This window comes from Platichthys flesus, chromosome 24 (assembly GCF_949316205.1).
Source record: "Platichthys flesus chromosome 24, fPlaFle2.1, whole genome shotgun sequence".
Lineage (NCBI taxonomy): Eukaryota > Metazoa > Chordata > Actinopteri > Pleuronectiformes > Pleuronectidae > Platichthys > Platichthys flesus.
The window spans coordinates 5,164,685-5,184,120 of NC_084968.1; the positions used below are offsets into that span (position 1 = coordinate 5,164,685).

Below are 19,436 nucleotides of genomic sequence, written 5' to 3' on the forward strand. Positions count from 1 at the left end.
CCCAGCATGGTGGACGATGCCTGTAGGAATCCACTTCTCCTCTGGCACGCCTCTTTTCTCTTGTTGAACTACTATGTTTATCTATCTGCTGCCATAAACCACCTGAGATCTATTTGATTGGAGATGCGGCCACATCGTGGATTATGATTACAACTACATTATTTCCGATACACACTTTGCCGGGCCACGTTGCCTCATAAATGTGGTGAATATTGTTGTGTAATTTTGGCAATACAAAGAAAATTTGATATTGTTGTTCTTTCTTAAAATGAATTGAGTGGCCCCCTGATTTCCTTATCTTAATTTTGTCGTTATTTTTGCTGTTTAACATACTTTTTTCACTTTATAATGAGCTGACCCCTCTTGCCCTTGCAGTGCCTTATTGACCTTGATACAGCTGCCCATCCTGTTAGAGGTCGTGTGTCACCTTGTGAAAATGGTTTGGGGGTATCTTTAATCCTGTGGTTTACTATACTGTAGTGTCTGGATTGGCAAGGTGGCACCTCATCAGTTCCAGACTACAACTTAACATCCACAATGATCTGCACAGCATCTGTAAATAAGGAAATCTCAGCTCATAGAAAAGTTTAAGCCTGACCTCTGAGCTCCCTGAATGCAGCACGTGACATATGCCAGTCACAGTGCTGAATAGAAACGGTGATTTTGACACTCAAGACGAAATTAGTCATTTGATCATATTCAGTCGTTTTCCTTTTTTTAAATGTGGAAAGCATCCGAACAATGGATGGGAAGTCTCGTTTTCCAGACATTATTTACTTTTTAGGCCAAATGTTTTATAAACAGGGATGGCCTATTATTTGGATAACAATGAAAGAAAACTTGTTGTTTGCCTTAAGTGGGGGGGAGGTAGTTTAGATTGTCATCACAGAAACAATGCGACATTATTTTCAAAGTCATCAATGAAGAAATCAAACGGCATCAGCATTTAGAAACACCTACCGGATAAGTGCAAGAGATCCACAAAAGAGCTTCGTTTCCAATTAACGGGCAATAGACGGACCTATGGGCCAAACCACGAGGAGCCTGTGACGGGCTATGCGGAGACGCTATGGAGTTCCCCAGTGAGTTATGGACATGCCTTCATGACTCTTTTTTTTCTTCCAGATTCAATATTTTCAGGCATTGGGCAAAAGGGCGACTGCACGCGTGGGTTGATGTTTAATCTCTCGCTGCGGTGCGCCCTCGTTCTTGGCGAGCTACCATCACGTTATCGCTCTATCCTGAGGGGAAGGTTAAATAAAAGACTTTTGCCAAAAAGCTCAGCAGGGATGCACAGTCTGGTGGGTGACTGCTCCCACTGACGCGGACCTCCACGCCGGTCGGACTGGGGCGCCGGGTCCCGCGCACTTGGCTTCGCACGCTGGACTCGCCGGGCTCGACCGCTTTGCGTTTAATTCTCTCACGATGTGTCTAAAAGATGCGCAAGCTGTTTGTAGATGTTGCAGAACACGGCTCGAGGTAAGAGCGCTCGTCGCATCATCCAGTGTCGTGCGTAAAGTTGTGTGGCTGCGTCCGTCTGTCTGTTCAGCGTTTCAGAGGATGTTTTAGGTGGATTGTCAGTATGTTCGTATGTGTGCGGGTGAGCACCCGATCTCGACCTCCCTAGAGGCGTCTCTGGAGCTCCCTGGGATTGTGGTCCCCTGATTTGTTTGCCAGACTCCACGCTCCTCTTGTTGTGAGAGCTGTTCTCTGCACGCCACCGCGTTGTGTCTCTTTCACACAAATGGAAATAGTGTGCGTAATGCTCGTTCGCAGAAAACTGCTGGTCGGAGGGTAAGACTGCTAATCTGTAATCTCATCTGTATACATTAATAATTCAAGTCCCTATAAATGAAGACTTTGAACCAACTTAGTCATGGATGAACTTCAGTCTCAAAAATACTTATTTTAATGCTGCTGCAGAGGTTAATGCAAGGTGCCATGTTGTGCAGAGCAAGGCACTAAATCTTTTGGGGTTGCAGGGTTTATTCCCTCAGCAGACACACACACACAAAACACACACACACACACACACACACAGAGATGTAGTATTTCCTGTAAACCACTGAAGTTAAAATGGTCCCTGAGAATTGAAGAGTGTGTTTTACTGTCTCGCTCCCTGGGAAACTAGGTCTCTGGTCGTTCTCCTGTAGCATGACACAGCAGAGCGGTAAGGCAGGAAGGTGAATGCTGAATGTGCAGTTTTTGGCACGGCCGTCACATACTCGTGTCAGCTGAAAAAGTGGATAAGGTTATTGAAGGCTGACGGCTATAAGGGATTCCGGCAGAGGTGATGAGGGAAATTATGTCCCACCAGTGTCATCTGAGAGCTGCTTATTTCCAGCCTTGTACTTTGTCATGGGGAAGACCTGCTCAAGAACTCAGCTGTCTCCTCATCAGCCCCTTGTGCTAGATTCTTCTACCGTTTTGCACCTGTTGGACACGTGTCCGTTAGAAATGTCACATGTCAAAAAGGCATCCTCTCACGTTAGCATCCGGTCACCTTTCCAAAGCATCCGTCACATGTCTGGATTCGCGCTTGCCAACATCTGAAGCACTGGCCCTTGGGAGCGACTGCTTCCAATGGCAACATGGTTGCAGGCAGCTAAGGTTAGCAGATAAAGCTGTTAACTTTTCAGTTTGGACACAGTCCTGGACTGCAAATTCCACCACCATGGGGTGAGAATGATGAGAGGGAGAGAGGGAGAGGTGGTGTAAAGTGTGTTTGTGTGTGTGTGTGCACGCGCAGTTTAGATAGATGCATTCTCACGTAGGCAATGGCGGAGGTGAAAAGGTCACTGATAATCCTCAAGCTGAGTCACACGCTCATTGAGCAAAGTGACAAACGTCATTAGGTTCCGTCTGCGCACGGGTCACTCTGCCTGAGAAACCTCCATGGGGTCTGAAAGGGAGTTTGTGATTTGCTCTGCCGTGGACACACGCTGAAGTCGGCCAGTAAATGTTTACCGGTGTCAAACTTAAGTGGGGCAGCCACTTAACAGTCATCAGGATGGAAGCAGGCGCAGTGCAGTGCAGAGGAGTCTCTGTGTGAAAGGTGTTGTTATTAGTCCCATTCAGTATTCATTACCTGCCGTGTTTACAGCTCTATATTAGAGAGTACTAGGGGACCTGGACTTTAAATCGATTCAACTGTTGACCTCTTAAAGCATCACTTGTAAATGTACTACTTGTAACGGTGTTGTAATTCTTGAAAGACTCTCTTCTTATCAAACCTGTGATATAATTCCAATATTAAATTAGGGTTTTGGTTGTGTTTTATTTGCGCTCGAATTGTGCTAGTTACTGGGAGTCTCTGGGTTTAATCTAGCCTGTGTCTGGCCGGTCTGCCTCGGAATGCCGTCTGTATTTCCCCTCGTCCTTTTGCGTCACACATCCAGGCGGCTGTGAAAGGCTGCATTCAGCATGTGGCACGGAGGAACAAGGCCGGATGCCCACATGACATCACGTGAACAGTAGAGCCACTCTGATTCTCAAGAATATCCCGGAGTTCAGGGTGTGCTAACTTTTATCATCAAGATTTCCAAGCTCACGCTTCGGTTATGGAAAAGCCAGAATGTAAATCATGGTCGCACACAGATAAGCTTATTCTGGCCATGTCATGTTTGCGGCTGCGTGGTTGAGAGAAAATGAATGAGATATTGCTGAATCATGCTACTACATCACACAGCCCTAAATGCCCTCTGTCAGTCTGGAGGTTCGGCATTAATATTGTTATAAATTCAAGAAAATGGTTGTAAACAGTATAGGGAAGCATTTCCGGGAATTAAGTATTCATCGACAAATGCATTCGAAGAAAGAAGACGAGTTAAGTTCTTGGCAGACTGTACTTAAGACCAAAGGAAGCATCACCAGAAGGAATTCCATACATGAGATGAGAGAATCTGTTGTTCTTAAGGTCATGAGGCTTACAGGCATTTAAATTGTAAACAATTATTGCGTTATTAAGTAAGAGTTGAATGCATGAAATTGGATATACTAAAAAAAAGTGATGCTACTGATGGCACTAAATGGACAAAGGAGGCAAAAGTTTAAATTAGGACATTGCATGTTAAGACCGGGAACTTGGGTCTTGCCTCCTCATTTCTGATTGGGAATGTCAGTCTGTTGTTTTTCTCACATGTTGTCCTCTCAGCCGCTGCTTACTGAGCTCGCTTACACTCATTTTTGACTTTGACCTGAAACCACTGCATCTATGTGTCTGGGATGTGCAGGACTGCTTGCCTTGCTCTTTGTGGTGCTGGAGTTGACCCGGCCCGGCCGACCGACCCCACTGAGACCCATCTGTGACGGGAGGGTCCTGAACCCTTTCATTACGGAGGCGCAGGACGCACATGCTGCCATGGTGAGAGGAAAACCTATGCCTGCACTGAAGTCCCTTGAGTTACCCACACTGGCACTTTCACCAATGTTATACCTGTCTTGTTTTTTTTTTAGAGGTCATGTAGAGAAGGATGTGGCCTGTCCACCGATGTCACGGTTCCCCAAACCAAAGTCAACTTCGATGAATGGGAGAAGAAAAGTGTAAGTAAAGAACAGATTTAGATTTGCTATTGGCAAGTTTCTACGTTTTTTGGGGGGGTCAGTTCTTCACAACTCTTGTTTATTTGCAATGGGAGAGCCGATTAAATTGTTTTGGCCCAGATTTGGCCAACATCCGGCCCACATGAAAGGTGGAATGATATCACTTGGGCAAATCATTGGGCCACAAGTAAGCCGTTGCAGCACCACATGTCAACTGCAAAGTGGCCCGAATTAGTTTGGTCCTATTTGTCTACATTTATCATTTTGCCAGAGGCGAGGTGAGAGAGGCGGTGGTCTAGTGGCAGAAACTTGGACTATGGGCAGGGAAGGTCTCTGGTTCGTCTCTGGTTCGACTCCACGGAGAAACAACAAAAAGACAAACCTGGATTGATCTGTCCAAAAATCCAAGAGAATTCTCCCTACCCTGTCTAGTGCCCCTGAGCAAGGCACCTTACTCCCCCAACATCTGCTCCCCGGGCGCTGTACATGGTCGCTCACTGCTCTGTGTGTCCTGCACCAGATGGGTTAAATGCAGAGGATAAATTTACCTGCCATTGCTTGAGTGTGTTGTGCATGTCTGTGCATGTGTTTGGTATAAATAAACTAATCTTAATCTGAGCCGCATTAGGATCACATCCAGAAAACACCTTGCCAAGAGGGCGACATCTGTTTAGGGACATCTGGGCCACATTTGCGATTTTTTAAAATGGGCATCTTTAGGCTCACATCACATTTTGTCCGGGCCACAGGAGGACAGGCATGTCTTATCATCTTGCTCCCCCTCTCTCCCACGATGAGACTCTTCAACTCTTGTCCTCGCTTCATTTTTTTCGACAAGGCACCGGAGCAAATCGAGGAGGTGCAGTCCGGCCTGTGGCTTCTACAACAGGCCTTCAGCTTCCTCAGAACCTCTGTCACCAACACGGCGCTGCACGGCCACATAGACAACTCCCTCAGCAACCTGCTCAGCATCAAAAATCTGCTGCGCCGTCACAACATCCAGGTGAGTCCAACACCGTCACCCCCAAAGTGTGAAAAGAGCCGAATAGCATCAATTTAATACGCTGGCTCTGAAATGCACTCAGTGAAAAAAAATTAAAATCACTTTGAGAGGGGGAAGTTTGTCATGCGCACGCTCTTTCCAATTCTTTAGATTATACTGGCCTATATGAGCCTTTCACAGACATTTCGGTATCTGACCTAACCCCGCTCATGCATGTCTTCGGACGGTGGGAGGAACAGGCGAAGCTGGAGAAAGAACCCGGCCAAAACGGGATTCAAACCGGGAACCTTCAGTGGCAACAATGCTAACCACTGCACGTATATATATATCACTCGTGCTTCTCTTGAGATATGTATACTCTTTTCAGTCAGGAGCTTCATCTCTCTCAGCTTAAATAAAATCTTGTTTAGCTCTTAAGTGATGCAAGCAGATGGATTTGTGCACAGGAAGTTTAGTGAAGGAAATACACATATTTTGATTGGTTGCATCCGAATATAAAGCTCTGAATATTTTTTCTGCTTCTATTTATGACACAGGAGTCATACTTGAACTCCAGTTGAGTTTCTTGAACTGAAATAATGCTGGTATCTCTGGCGATAGGGAAACTGAGGGGTGTCATGGGACATTCTCTCAGCCTTTCAGGACGAGGCTGTGGGCACTTGAGCTGCCGCGCGAGCTTCTCAGTCTGCTGCAGTTATGACAACACAGCCTTTGAAATGATGTGCTAGTCCAGGCCGAGGCCTTGTGAACAGACAAATTAAATATCAATGAGCCGTCTGTGTCCAGGCTCAGGGTTCTTGGAAACAAATTTTTTAAGAAAGTTATTTTCAAGCTGGTAACGGGCACATCAAGGAAAACTAAGAGGAATGTTGAATTAAATGAAACAAACCTGTCAGGATTATTATCTTATTGTGTCACTAACAAGATGATCAATGTCAGGGTGTTATAGGTGTTTTCTAGATTAGATTAGATGTCACGTGATGAAGAAAAGGTTTTTGAGATGTCATCAAAAAGTGGTGAATCAATAGGTTTTTCAAATGAATACAAGACAACATGCTTCTTTGTCTTCCCTTTTAGGAATATACCACACCAGCAAGTACAGCCGAGCTCAAGGATACATGGACGGTGTCCTCGGCAGCGGATGTGCTACAAAACTATATCATTTTCTTGCGGGGCAAAGTGCAACTCCTCCTTTCGGGCACACAGGCTTGTCGGCCGGATGGCAGCTGATTGGCTGCCCTCCCGACTCCGGGCGAAGCCAATTTGTGTTTCCAAAGGCAAAAAGAGGAGGGACTTGACACTGTTGGCATGCACCCTTGGACGGTGGACCCGGCCGTCCTCACGTGAGCGGAAGAGGGGAAAGGACAGTCCGATCCAGGCTGCGGATGAACGGGGAGACGATAGCCCCTTGGAATGTAGATGTGACCCAGGAACACGGTGAAGAACCAAATGACCATGAAGATGCCTTTGGGAAGCACTGCTCCAAAAGCTGTTCTACTGGCACTCTCTTGCACTTATGTGTGTGTGGATGTACTTCTGCCTAAGTCAATACTGGGAGGTTGAATCGGTTTGTTTCCAGTGAGATTGACCCCTCGCACTCTTGTCTTCAGAGTGAAACCCCCAGCAAATATAATTATCAGACCGCGAGGTCACGACAGAGCATCCATACCCAATACCACTGCAAAAAGTCCCAAATATTCACAAGGCCTCACCCCACAGCCCTTTAACTTCACCCCACAGAAACCCTCGTCTTCTGAGATTCTTGTTTGTTCACAGAATATTTTAATATATTTTTTAACGGTTGTGTAATAACTATTTATACAGATTTTCTACTTTTAAAGCTCAAGACGTATTGTTGGTGTCGGGCTCGCCTTGCCTTGTTCACTTGTGTGACATTGAATACATTCACAAAGGGCTTTGACACCGTTTGCACTGGCACGCTGCCATCTTCCTTTTTATAGACGCGGTGGACCCCGCTTGCTGTTACAGTCTCTTCCTTCAGAAGTCACAGCCAAAGACTAAGACGTTGACACGGAGGCTCGGAGCGTCAGTGAGGAGGAGGGTCACATGAGAGCTGCGAAGCCGTTTCCCTATCAACACACTGATGGCGAGACAGTCGGAGTCTGGAAAAAAAAAGAAGGTTCCAGCTCTTACATTTAACATCCTGTGAGGCTCTAATTGCAAATGGTTTCCCAGAACGTGACGCTAGAGCCTCTGTTGTTCGTCATCAAACGGCAGACAGGCAATCAGTTAGTCCTGGGAACTTGGGGGTTTTCTATCAAATGGAAGCTCAACTGTTTCAGACTAGTTAAGTGGTCTTCCTTGTTTTCTTCCGTGTTGTTATATCATGTTGTGCAAGTGCAAGATGTTTTTAAGGATGTTTGTACATGTTTTCTTTCCTGTTATTTTTCACCCTGGCTGGTTTGTCCCATACCTGTATAATTTGCTATTTAAATACAAAAATATTATTCTTGGATAAAGAGAGGATAGACGGAAAAACAACGAGGGGAAGTCTCTCCATTTCATTATTTACGGTTGTCTTTTTAGGTCAGTGGAGGCAATGAGCTAAATACAAGCTGCTTTCTCAGACCTTGCTGCTCTTCAACACATCCTGCTCTGATGTTCCTGCCTTTTATAAAGAAGTGATGGTGAAAGAAAAGCATAATTCGCAAGCAAATTTGATTTTATTTCATTGTGTTCTAGATAACGGTCAACGTCATCCATCTAACCAAAGCGAACAACAGCAGTTAAACGACACAAAGCCAAATACAGGAATCGGATTCCTTGACCCTCAGCTGAACCCATGTTATAAACCAGGTTAAGGAAAAGACTGTGATATTAGTTTGCAGTGGGATAACATCCTGCGAGCCTCACTACTGACATCTAGTGGACACTGACATCTGCTGGAAACATTAACTTATGGTTTCTCAGTTTTCCACTTATTTGTATTTGTCAAAACATGAAACTAAACCCTTGCGCAGACCTTTGGGTGTTAAAATGAAAGATACTTTTACGTTTACATTTCGCATGTAAAAGTGCATGAAATGAACACAATTAAATGACATTGAGGTTTCACCTTAACAACACCGCTGCTGCTTCAACACATGCAAACTTAAAAGGGCAGGACACAACACATGACAAAAGTAACAGCACTATATATTCACACAAGTACGGCTGTCCGTTCCCACATGGTTGAGTGATGCAATCACACACTGTAAGCTTGTCTGCTCCATTCTGCAGTGCTTTGCCATTAAATGTCACCACAATAACAGCCCCCACCGACCATGTTAGCTGGTCTCCTGAGGAACGCTTCCGCTCTGCCACACGCTGAGCAGACCTCATTCATGTCACTGAGCGTCCGGGTAGAAAACCTTGATATGAATAGCCGAGTTGTTGCGTGTACGCGTCATGGGCTCCCCGGCCTCGTCGGGATCCTCAGGTTCCAGGTCATCCACCAGCTCCACCGTAGAGGTGTTGGCCGCCAGCTGCAGCGCCCCCTGGCTGGTGGCTTGCAGCTGAAGGGCAATGTTGATGGCCCGGTTGATGGCGAGGCCCAGGCCGTGGACACAGATCTCCCTGTGACCCCCTCCTTCCAGAAGCTTCTGACAGCGAGCCAGCTGAGCACGGAAATCCGTCTTCATGTTGACATAGACGTCGTTGCGTCTCTTCGGGAGTTTGCGGGGGAGGCGCTTCCTAAGGGTATACTCCACAGGGTCCATGTCCACAGCTGGCGAAGTGGAGTCTGTGTGTGCTGGGGCTGCCTGCGGGATGGAAGACGTCCCTGGATTGCGTGGATCCGCCATGTTTGTTTGCGTCAGTTACGGCAGCCGCCTATTGATGAAGCTGGGGGAACAGAGACATTTTATAAAACAAAAATAAACTCACTCAATTGTTCTATTGGGAAAATCAACCAAAAAAATGTCATCTTCTCAAAGTTGGTAGAATTATTCAACGCTAACCCTAACCCTTTTGAATCGTTTGCACACATGAAAATAAACAATACCTCACTAGTAATTATAAATAGCTACAATTTCACTTTATATTTAAATCAAATCAACAAATGTTCTCAGCTCCACAACTGCATCTCATAAATTAAAAATATTGTGGGTTTTTTTCATAGTCTAATTCAAAAAGTCGAAGTTTCAAAGTCAGCACTATTTTAATGAGATAGATAAAAGCTTGAAACATTTGTTTGTATGTAAACATAACTGAGGATAACTTTTGAGATGCACCTTTTAATCCTGGGGAGCCTGCAGTCATTGCCTGCCCCCCCCCCCCCTCCCTATTGACAGAATATGGAAGAAATGTATAAAACGTGAGAGTTTAAGATTAAAAAGCATGAGGAGACTGATACAGACGCTTTGCCTGTGGACAGACGGGCTAGCATTCAGACGTTAGCTAGCGCTAGCAGTGGCTAAGCCAGCTAGCCGTGTGTGTTTTGTTTTATTCCGATGAAGCGTCCGCGCTGGGGCTGGTTCGTGTATGTGCAGAGGTCGCTCACCTTCAGGAGGAAGGAGTCCGGGGACCGAGCTGCCTTCTCTGTCCTCGCTAAGCTCGGGGGGGGGGGGGGGTTGCGTGCTTTCCACCTAGCTGCTGCTTTAGCTGCTGCTTTCGCCAAGCGGATGTTTGTCGCTTCCGTGCGCCGGAAGTTTGAGTTCACGTGATATCGGAATAATCGGAAAAACGGTTCTTCTTCTTTTTCTTGTGGCGTTTGTTGGCTGAGTCACTTAAACACGAATGAATATGTTGTTTCCATAATGGTTGCACCCAGAATTAATATATGTTTTTATCATAATAAGCATTATTATCGGTGCCTATTATTATTGTTTCTTGTTATCGGTAATTGGAATGTTGTTATTACATTCTTATTTACTTAGTTTCTCCAGTATTATTATTGTTGTTGTATTGTTTTGTCAATATTTTGTCTCTTATCTTGCAAAGTTGCATAAAATATATATTTGTACTGACATGTCACACATTATACAACGACCTGTCAATGTGTTGTTTAAAACACATAGAATACTACACAGTTTGTCGATGTTTCTTTTTGTTGTTCTGTTTTTTGTCCACACACCGACTCCATAACTCGGGGAAATGGGATCCTCCGAGGAGCACCTGAACGCGCACGGGTATGACAACAACATGGCGCCACTGTTTATACCGGTTTATACACATGTTAGCAGTGGGTGAGTGTGCACCGTGAGATAAAGGTCAAAGATGGATGAGAGGGTCGCGGCCGCGGAGGGGATTGACTGGGGAGAAAGTGGAGCTGAAGAGGACATGTCTGATCGGGACAAACCTTTATTAAAGAGCGTCCACACTGATCTTCCTCTGCCCCTCTCCTGTCCTGTGAAATACACACTGATCAAAGGGGACTATCTCTACTTCCATTATGGCTGCGATGGACAAGATGACAGAGGCTGGGGATGTGGCTACCGCACCGTCCAGACGATGGCCTCCTGGATCCGCCACAACTTGTCTCCACCGAAGCACCAGAGCAGACCCCCACCCAGCCTCCCAGAGATCCAGCGGGCCTTGGTGGCCATGGGGGACAAGCCGGGCTCCTTCTCGGGCTCCAGGGACTGGATCGGAACCTTCGAGGCCTCCCTGGTTCTGGACTATTTCTATGACGTCCCCTGTAAGTTGGTGCACATCAGGGGTGGAGAGGCACAGCTGGAGCATGTCGCAGCGGAGGAGCTCCATCAGCACTTTGAGAAGCATGGTTCTCCGGTCATGATGGGCGGGGACAGGGACAATTCCTCTAAATGTGTAGTGGGGGTGTGCACCGGGGACACGGGGAGTCACTTGCTGGTCGTTGACCCTCACTACTATGGACGTCAGCTGGAGAAGACAGAGCTGCAGAGACGAGGGTGGGTGGTGTGGAGAAGAGTGTCCTCTTTGGACCAGAGTTCTTTCTATAATCTGTGCTTGCCTCAGACTGCCAAAAAACTAACGTAAACTGGATGGCAGACCTATGACACAAACAAAGTAGTTGTTATTTGTGTGGATGAACGATCGGAAATCCGGGTATTTATCATCTATGTGCCATAGAAAGTTAATGTGTTGTCAGTATGTATGTTGACAAGGAGCTGCAGCGCCACCCTGTGGATATAGTTAGAGTATGTTATGGTGTGGTGATCAATTTATTTTTCAAAATATAATATCACGTTGAATCCAAGATCTTCTTCGATACATATACAGTGTCTCACTCACTGTTTTTTTCTATTGTGTCAAAACTAAATGCATTTCTGGGTTGATTTTAATTACTTCCAATTCTTTCCATTTTGTTAGTTTGAAGTTGAGTAGCCAGATGATTAAAAATGGACTAGATGCCATCAGTATTTACTTTAGTCATTGTAAACTTAGGAAAATAATCTTTTGTGACTGTATTTATTATTATAGACTGATTTAAAATATCGGACAAGATGGTGAATGTCCCTTGTACGCTGTGGGACATTCACCATCTTCTATCCTATATTCTTAACACTAGGTTTTATTGGACATTTAATTTTACTTTTGACCATCAGTTAATCGCAAAAAGTACTAAAGATTCAATTGTTCAAGCTTCACAAATATGAGGATTTTTGGCTTTTTCATAAATAAATAAAAATCCACATTTTGTATACATCCCCTTTGCTTTCTAATAAAATATTTTACAAACCCCAAAAATGTAATCTACTGAATTATTTTCAGGAAATCAGTAATGAAAAAAATCATAGATATTAAGACTTAATGACACAGTTTTAATGTGTTTTTGACCCTCAAGAACAACAAACCTTTCTCTAATCCCCAAATTCTAAATTTCTAACATTCTCTAATCTTCCAATTCAAGAGACATAGCAGCCATTTGATTTTAATTATCCGGCACACAGTCCTTGTAGAAAATCTGGAAGTTCCGGTCCACATCCATCCTCCCTTTGAGGAACTTCTCAAGGTTCTTGAGAGGGACCTCCACCAGGTGGTTGTTGACATGGTCGTTCAGCCCGTAAGCTCCGAACGCGGGGAACTTGTAGCGCACAAAGTACGGTGCATTTTGGTCAAACTCGGTGCAGCAGTAGGCCGACCACATGTATTCTGGCACCGTCACCCGGTCCAGGTTGTTGCGGCGGATCGTGTGCCCGGAGGTCGTCACCCCGGTGACCACGAAGGCCTTGCCGCGGCAGTAGTTGTTGAGGCGCTTGCGAATCACCTCCTCGTGCTCTGCCCAGGGGCCCAGGTTGAACTCCCGGCTCTGAGGTACCACGTTCGTCAAGCTGTAGGTGGAGGCTTTGTCCAGAGGGTCCGCCTGATGCTCGTCGGGGTTCAGTTGGCCTCGCTCATATTTAACCACATCGGCGTAATCCTCGAGGACGGCTTGGGTGTCCTCAAAGTTCATATGCATGCTTGCGGATTGTGGGAAGGGCTCCATGTTGCTGCTGCTTTTCTCTGAGGCCAACTGTAGGGGGAGACAGAGGAGAAGCACTGCAGTATTGCTTGAAATGCAGTTGACAGTTTTACTACTTCAGAAAATGATAATTTACATCATTATTCATATTCAGACATTTTACCATGTTACCAACATTTGACCTGTACAGTGGAGCATTGGTGGTAAACTGTTCATAACTTACTTGTAGCCACAGTGGTGTTGTTGCGCCAGCTGTCTAACTGCATTGTAAGGTGTGAATATAAATATTAAAAAATCAGGCAAAGAACAGTCTACCTTGAATTTAGATTGAAATGTGCCTAAAATAATATAGAAATAGCTCTCACCTGGGGCTCAAACATCCAAGGGAAGTCCACCTTCTTCTCCCCATCCGACTTCTTGAACGTGTAGGCAGAATAGACGGGGATGTGTTTGCGGGGGTCGTACAGGGTGACGTAGCGCGGCATGTCCTCGTACCTCTGGCAGATCTTCTTAAAGGAGTTGCCCAGGTAGCCCCGGGGTGGAGTGCCCATGTAGAGTGATTCCTTACAGCGTTCCACATGGTTGAAGTCCTCCACAACTCCTGCTCGGGCCCCCTGGAGCAGCACACAGACCAGCACGGCCATGATCGCACCAATTGCAGGTGGACGCATAATCATGGCCGCTCCTTTTCCCTCCATCTCTCACCTTTCAGGGCCTTTTAGACGTCTCTTCTCCCTCTTCCGATGTCTCTCTCTCTCTCACCTGTAATGCACCACTGCAACGCTGCTATTGTCGAATAAATGCAGCCTCTGTCCCGGCTCTATCAGGCCCAGCATTTCCCTTCTCACCTCATCTGTGCCTCGAGGCAACAGGCCTCCCATTGTGAAGTCTTTTGCATGTATTCAAAGTGCCCCGATTGTCAGCAATTCACGAGCCCTGAACGAAATCCATCAGCGAGAGCATTTTTATCGCCGTGTGAAACCGCAGAGGGAAGAAATAATGAATGAGACGTGTGCAGATGGAGATGTCGTTATGTTTTGCGTCAAGTTTTTCTACATACCAGTCAGAGTGCGCCCTCCCAAGGATAGATACCAATGCTCAAGAGTTTATATGTCTCAGGGAAAAAAAGCTTATGAAAAGCTTTGTCAGTGTTGATGCAATAACTGTACAACTGCTGGTGCTGTAAAGGTATGTGACTGTTCCATCAAAACACAACTAAAAGTGAGTGACATATCACAGAAAGGCTTCACACACTGTCCAGTGAGACTTTGCTAAGGTTTATTATTGCTGATTAGACAAACCAGGTTCTTGTAAACATGGGGATAAATAAAGATAATTAGGCCAAACACCAGCATTACAGCTTAACCTGTGTGGCTGGGTCACAGTCACCGACAAAGATCTGAAAGTTCTGGTCTACGAAGGTGGTCCTCTGGAGGAACTCCTTCAGCTTCTGGACGGACATTTCCACCACCTCGTTGTTCTCCTCGTTGAGGCCGTAGTGGGCAAAAGACGGGAACTTGTAGCGCTCAGCATAAGGAGCGTTGTGGTCGAAGTCAACACAGCAGTACGCCGACCACAGGTACGTTGGCACTGCGATGCGGTTGATGTTTTCCCGGCGGATCATCTTCCCCGACGTGGTGACCCCCGTGACGACGTAAGCTCGGCCCCGGCAGTAGTTGTTCAGCCGTTTGCGGACGACATGCTCCCGTTTGCTCCAGACTGTTTTGTGGAAGCCGGGCATCATGGGTACCACGTTGGTCAGGGTGTAGGTGGCGGCCTTGTCGTCGGGCTCGCCCTGATGCTCGTCCGGGTTGAGGCTGCCACGTTCGTAGAGGACGGCGTTCGAGTAGTCGTCCAGGACGGCTTGGGCATCTTCAAAATTCTTGTGGATGTAACCACGCGGGAAGGGCTGCATCTCATCGGTGTCAGAGGATGTGGATAGCTGTGAAGACAGGACCCGGATGAAATGGTTTTGGTAAATGGTTTTGTAATTATATAGCGCTTCTCTAGTCTTGATGACCACTCAAACCGCTTTACAGTACAGTTTTACATTCACCCATTCACACACACATTCATACAGTACATCTATTCACAGCACATTGTTGTTCTACGGGGGGGCTATTCAGGGTTCAGCATCTCGCCCAAGAACACCTTGGCATGCAGATGGGTCAGACTGGGGATCGGACTGCCTACCTTCAGGTTGGAGGACGGCCACTCTACCCCTCAGCCACAGCCGCCCTTGATAAGGATATTACAACAGAGCGGCGATGGCTAAAACAGTTCTCACGTGATCTCGGCAAAGAAAAGACCTTCTTCCCACCTTGTGTCCAACCTTTTATTTGTCTTTACCTGAGGTTCATACATCCAAGGCACATCGAGGCACCTCTCCCCCTCGGAGCGTTTGAAGGTGTAGGCCGAGTAGACAGGTATACGGTCCACGGTGTTGTACAGCGTCACGTAGCGGGCCCTCTTGTTGTAACGTTGACAAATGAACTGCAGGGCGTGGTGCCCCAGCCCTGTCGGCGGGGTCCCCATGTAGAGGAATTCCCTGCACTCTGGAGACAGCTCTTTCTCCACTCTCCCCCTCACCGCTGATGTTAACAAGGCCACGAGCAGGACGCCCTTCTGCGCCCAAAATGCCATGGCCAGGAGGCGACCGATGTCAGGTGTCCTTCTTTGAATTAAGTCTCTGTATCTGCCAGTGGAGCTGACACAGGACACAGGTTTCACACTGTTCTCCTATCTGAGCTCAATATGCAAAACACTGCGCCTCTTACACCTCGGATCCACCCCCAGCCAGAGGGACAGTTATAGAGACACAGTCATAGAGATTTCAAAGTTTACCTGTAGCCTGTGCTTTGCGGAATTCCAAGTCGTTTCGATTGGTTTTAATGGCAGCATCTTTTGGAGGAATTTAAATAATTATATAGTGGTATTTTCTGTTTGAGTTTAGCAAGACGTGTTTGTTTAAAAAGTCAGAACATTCTTTGAGACTAATAACAGGACAAAAAGTGAGTGTCCAGGGTTGGTGCAAATACATCGGTGGCGACTTGCAATAGAAACTATATTAAAAAGGGATTTAACTTTACGGTCATAATCTATTACATTGCATTACATGACATTATTTATTATTTAACCATGAAGGTACAAACCCAGACCAGCAAGAATCATGTTATTACAATTAGCTTAAAAAAAGCCAAACTAAAAAGTGCATAATCTGTTCAGAATGGTATAGTGAAAATGTTTCTTATACAAATCAGGATGTGTTGGCAAACTCTTCTATGGCCCACTCGTCCTCACTGATACTGATGGATAATCTGTGGAAATTAAGAGCTACTAGTAGTGTTCACCCTGAAAATGCCTGTTTTGAACGGGCTGTTACTTGTCCTGTTTAAATGCTCCAGAGCCACTTCAGAATGTTGTCCTTGTCATTAGTGAGTCCTCCTCACACAGATCTACAATTCACTTTTTTATTCTTTGTGTGCTGGATGTTGTGCAGAACTTTGTATATTTTTTATTTGCAGATTGAAGTAAGAAAACTTTGTGTTCATCCTACCTGGATTATCTGCAATGAAGAATGTATAGGCAATGGTCCAATTCTCAAAATGATCTGACGACGGTGTGACACAGTTGCGGACCAATGCTGCAGTTCAGCCATATTCATATTTATTAATAGTTAACACATTGCACATACAGGCAGACAGATGTTTGTGGAATTAGTAGCTAGGTTTCAAAACACATGACAAGGTCTCTATCGAAGTTTATAATCTTAGTTAGGTTCTGTTTCCTCAGGCCATGTCTGTGTTCGCCTTGAGGGGATTTTCTGACACACAGCCTTTATAGAAAATAGTCATGTCCCTAAAGATGTCAGCCTGGCTCCTCAGGAAATCCTCCAGAGTCTTCAGAGGCACCTCCACCACACTGTGGCCAGTCTGTCCATTCAGTGCGTAGCCCCCGTAACTGGGGAACATAAACCTCACCTCATATGGGGAGTTGCGGTCGAACCAGGGGCAGCAGTACGCCAGCCACAAGTGTTTCGGGATCGCTAGGCGGTCCCTGTTGTCTCGCTGGATAGTCGCCCCTGAAACCGTCACCCCTGCCACCATGAAAGATTTGCCTTGGCAGAAGTTATTGAGGCGCCGGCGGACAGCGTCCAAGTATGGATTCCAGGAGGTATCCAGGAAGTCTGTGATTAATGGCGCCACGTTGGTCAGGGTGTAGGTGGAGGATTTGTCATCTGGCTCTGCTTGGTGCAAGTCAGGATTCAGCGGGCCACGTCTGTACCCGACGGCGTCTGTGTAGTCCTCCAGCACGGCCTGGCTGCCCTCAATCCGAGGGGGGGAGTCGTCAGTGAGGGGAAGGGCTCTCATTTGTCCACTTTCATCACCAGAGAGCAGCTGTAGGGAAGTAATACAAAATGAGGCCTTGTTTATTTTGGAAATGGCTGTAGCCCAAAACAACTCTGGCATGCAGTATACCACAGGTGAAATATGCACCTGCATTTTGGCACTAGTTGCCAACTAGTAGCTTATTTCCATCCCTGTATAATTAGAGTGTTTGGGGGAATATTTAAGGGAATATAAACTTATTTTGTTTATACACAGTAATGCACAACTCATTTATGTCTGTTATCTTCAATGTTTTGAATATTGTTATTTTTTTGCTGATGTGCTCTGTTGCATCTATCACACTTCTCTCTGAGGTTTCTGAATTTATTTTCTTGCTAAAAGTTTTTTTTGGGGTACTTTCTGAAGGTTGAGGGCAGAGGATGTTCCACCTTGTTAAGCCCTACCACCCAATTTGTGATTTGTGAATATGGGCATCACAAATGAAATGCTATGGATTAATTCACTCTCTGTACCTGAGGCTCAAACATCCAGGGTGTGTCCATCCTGCTCTTCCCATCGGACTTCTGAAAGATGTAGGCCGAGTAGAGGGGTAGACGGCGGCTGCTGTCGTACAATGTGGCATAGCGCGCTTTGTCTGCGTACATCTGGCAGATCCACCTCAGGCTGTGCCCTCCGACCCCTGCAGGTGGAGTCTCCATGTAGAAAAAATGGCTGCAGTCTCTGAAGCTGTGTGACACGGTGGCACTCACCGGGTGGAAGCCCGTCAGCAGGGAGAAGGACAGGGCCCAGGTGCGGAACAGACGCATCCTCACTCAATGGGAGTGGATGGAGAAACAAGCTATTTCCACCTACATGTCTGGGTTTGTCATGTTCTGCCACACAGCTGTATGAAGGAGGAAATCAGCTTTTTCCGTTTCAGGTATGGTCTTGTATTGGTGTTGCCTTCATATTCGTTCTAAGGGCTGTTGGACAGAGGCTTAGAAATGCAAAGCAGCAGCAGCAGCTCAGAGTGAAACCATTGGCTGGATCATGGACTTATCTGGTTCTACAATGTCGGTGTGGCCATGCATCTCTGCACAAGCTTTGTCCACGTTCTCACTTATCACACAAAGTCACTGTCTCCACTGTAATTTACTTATTTAAGACTATTTTTGAAACATATATTAGAAGCACATCCGGAGCTGAATTGGCCACTGACACTGCACATTATGAGGGCTGTGTCAATTTTATAAGAAAAGTCATTTTAAACACAGTATGGAACGTTATAAAATAAAATTACAGGGTGCATTTTGACACAGGATCCCATGAAGACTTTGCAGCTTAAGGTTCTCATTTCAGTTGGATAATCCTGAACACAAGTGCAATTGAACATTTTTAATTCAATGTCATAGGTTTGCCTCGGAAAGTGTGGTGCCCAGTTGGTCCCCTTGACTGGTTTGATCACCTGCAAGTCACATTTGAACCTGCAGGTGATCAAACCATCTTTTTAACCATCATAATTGATCAATTTTCAGAATTCACATCCTATCAAACTAACTCAAGTTTAAATATCTACACAAATTAAAAAGCTTCTTTCATTCCCTCATAAGTGATCACTCCCTGGATGACAGACACGTTAGATGTTATTCAATAAAAGCAGTTGAAATTGCAGAAATTGTGGAATCCAAAGGCTTTAATGCTTTAATCTTCATTTTTATTGGTTTAAACAGTAGGGAACAAAACCGGAAATATATAAGCAGACATATAATAGAACTGGAGCCATATGTTCATCTTCCATGAAGTGGATGAAACATTCCCAAATAGAATCGAAAGCTTTAAGGTTGTAAGTAAGTACGATCACACGTCCAAGGGTCATCTCGCAGTATTTCACTTCTGACTCTGCAACTTGATGAAATATGACTGCTCTCGGTGTGTTGTTTATAATCCAGGATGTTCTAAGCTATTATAATTTCGTGCTTGAAGTTATGTCCCCGATTGGAACAACAATCATCTGTGCTTACAGTTCCACTGTAGTTCAACAGCGCCCGCTGCCGATCGAACCCCACTACAGCCTCCCTCAAAATGATGACATGCCCTGCTCATCAATCACTTCTCCTCCGAGACTATTCGAAACAATCGCTCGAAAATACACCAAGCACCCCGCGCTTTGAGCTCCTGC

General features: G+C 45.8%; 6 protein-coding genes across 7 annotated transcripts; 2 read left to right on the plus strand and 4 right to left on the minus strand.

Moving 5' to 3' along the window:
* The first annotated feature begins 989 nt into the window (after positions 1 to 989).
* On the plus strand, positions 990 to 8,048 carry epoa (erythropoietin a). Of its 2 annotated transcripts, none has more exons than XM_062383760.1 (5): positions 990 to 1,082; positions 4,233 to 4,363; positions 4,456 to 4,542; positions 5,381 to 5,545; positions 6,623 to 8,048. In XM_062383760.1, exons 1-5 carry the CDS (start codon positions 1,070 to 1,072, stop codon positions 6,773 to 6,775), a joined length of 549 nt encoding a protein of 182 aa, XP_062239744.1. In that variant the 5' UTR covers positions 990 to 1,069; the 3' UTR covers positions 6,776 to 8,048. The 2 variants fall into 2 exon arrangements, with proteins under 2 accessions (XP_062239744.1, XP_062239743.1); XM_062383759.1 differs by lacking the exon at positions 990 to 1,082 and adding an exon at positions 1,340 to 1,479.
* A 162-nt stretch (positions 8,049 to 8,210) lies between these two features.
* On the minus strand, positions 8,211 to 9,348 carry pop7 (POP7 homolog, ribonuclease P/MRP subunit). The gene has a single exon (XM_062383761.1). The coding sequence runs from the start codon at positions 9,346 to 9,348 to the stop codon at positions 8,893 to 8,895; it is 456 nt and encodes a 151-aa protein (XP_062239745.1). The 3' UTR covers positions 8,211 to 8,892.
* Positions 9,349 to 10,094: 746 nt separating this feature from the next.
* On the plus strand, positions 10,095 to 12,168 carry ufsp1 (UFM1-specific peptidase 1 (non-functional)). Its single transcript, XM_062383757.1, has one exon. The coding sequence runs from the start codon at positions 10,763 to 10,765 to the stop codon at positions 11,501 to 11,503; it is 741 nt and encodes a 246-aa protein (XP_062239741.1). The 5' UTR covers positions 10,095 to 10,762; the 3' UTR covers positions 11,504 to 12,168.
* A 117-nt stretch (positions 12,169 to 12,285) lies between these two features.
* Positions 12,286 to 13,580, minus strand: si:dkey-85k7.10 (endonuclease domain-containing 1 protein). Its single transcript, XM_062384378.1, has 2 exons — positions 13,295 to 13,580; positions 12,286 to 12,980 (listed from the first exon to the last, which is right to left on the minus strand). Exons 1-2 carry the CDS (start codon positions 13,571 to 13,573, stop codon positions 12,399 to 12,401), a joined length of 861 nt encoding a protein of 286 aa, XP_062240362.1. The 5' UTR covers positions 13,574 to 13,580; the 3' UTR covers positions 12,286 to 12,398.
* Positions 13,581 to 14,202: 622 nt separating this feature from the next.
* On the minus strand, positions 14,203 to 15,539 carry zgc:172339 (uncharacterized protein LOC564384 homolog). Its single transcript, XM_062384385.1, has 2 exons — positions 15,279 to 15,539; positions 14,203 to 14,871 (listed from the first exon to the last, which is right to left on the minus strand). Exons 1-2 carry the CDS (start codon positions 15,462 to 15,464, stop codon positions 14,284 to 14,286), a joined length of 774 nt encoding a protein of 257 aa, XP_062240369.1. The 5' UTR covers positions 15,465 to 15,539; the 3' UTR covers positions 14,203 to 14,283.
* Positions 15,540 to 16,717: 1,178 nt separating this feature from the next.
* LOC133950279 (endonuclease domain-containing 1 protein-like) lies at positions 16,718 to 18,084 on the minus strand. Its single transcript, XM_062384531.1, has 2 exons — positions 17,791 to 18,084; positions 16,718 to 17,326 (listed from the first exon to the last, which is right to left on the minus strand). Exons 1-2 carry the CDS (start codon positions 18,082 to 18,084, stop codon positions 16,718 to 16,720), a joined length of 903 nt encoding a protein of 300 aa, XP_062240515.1.
* Positions 18,085 to 19,436: the final 1,352 nt, after the last annotated feature.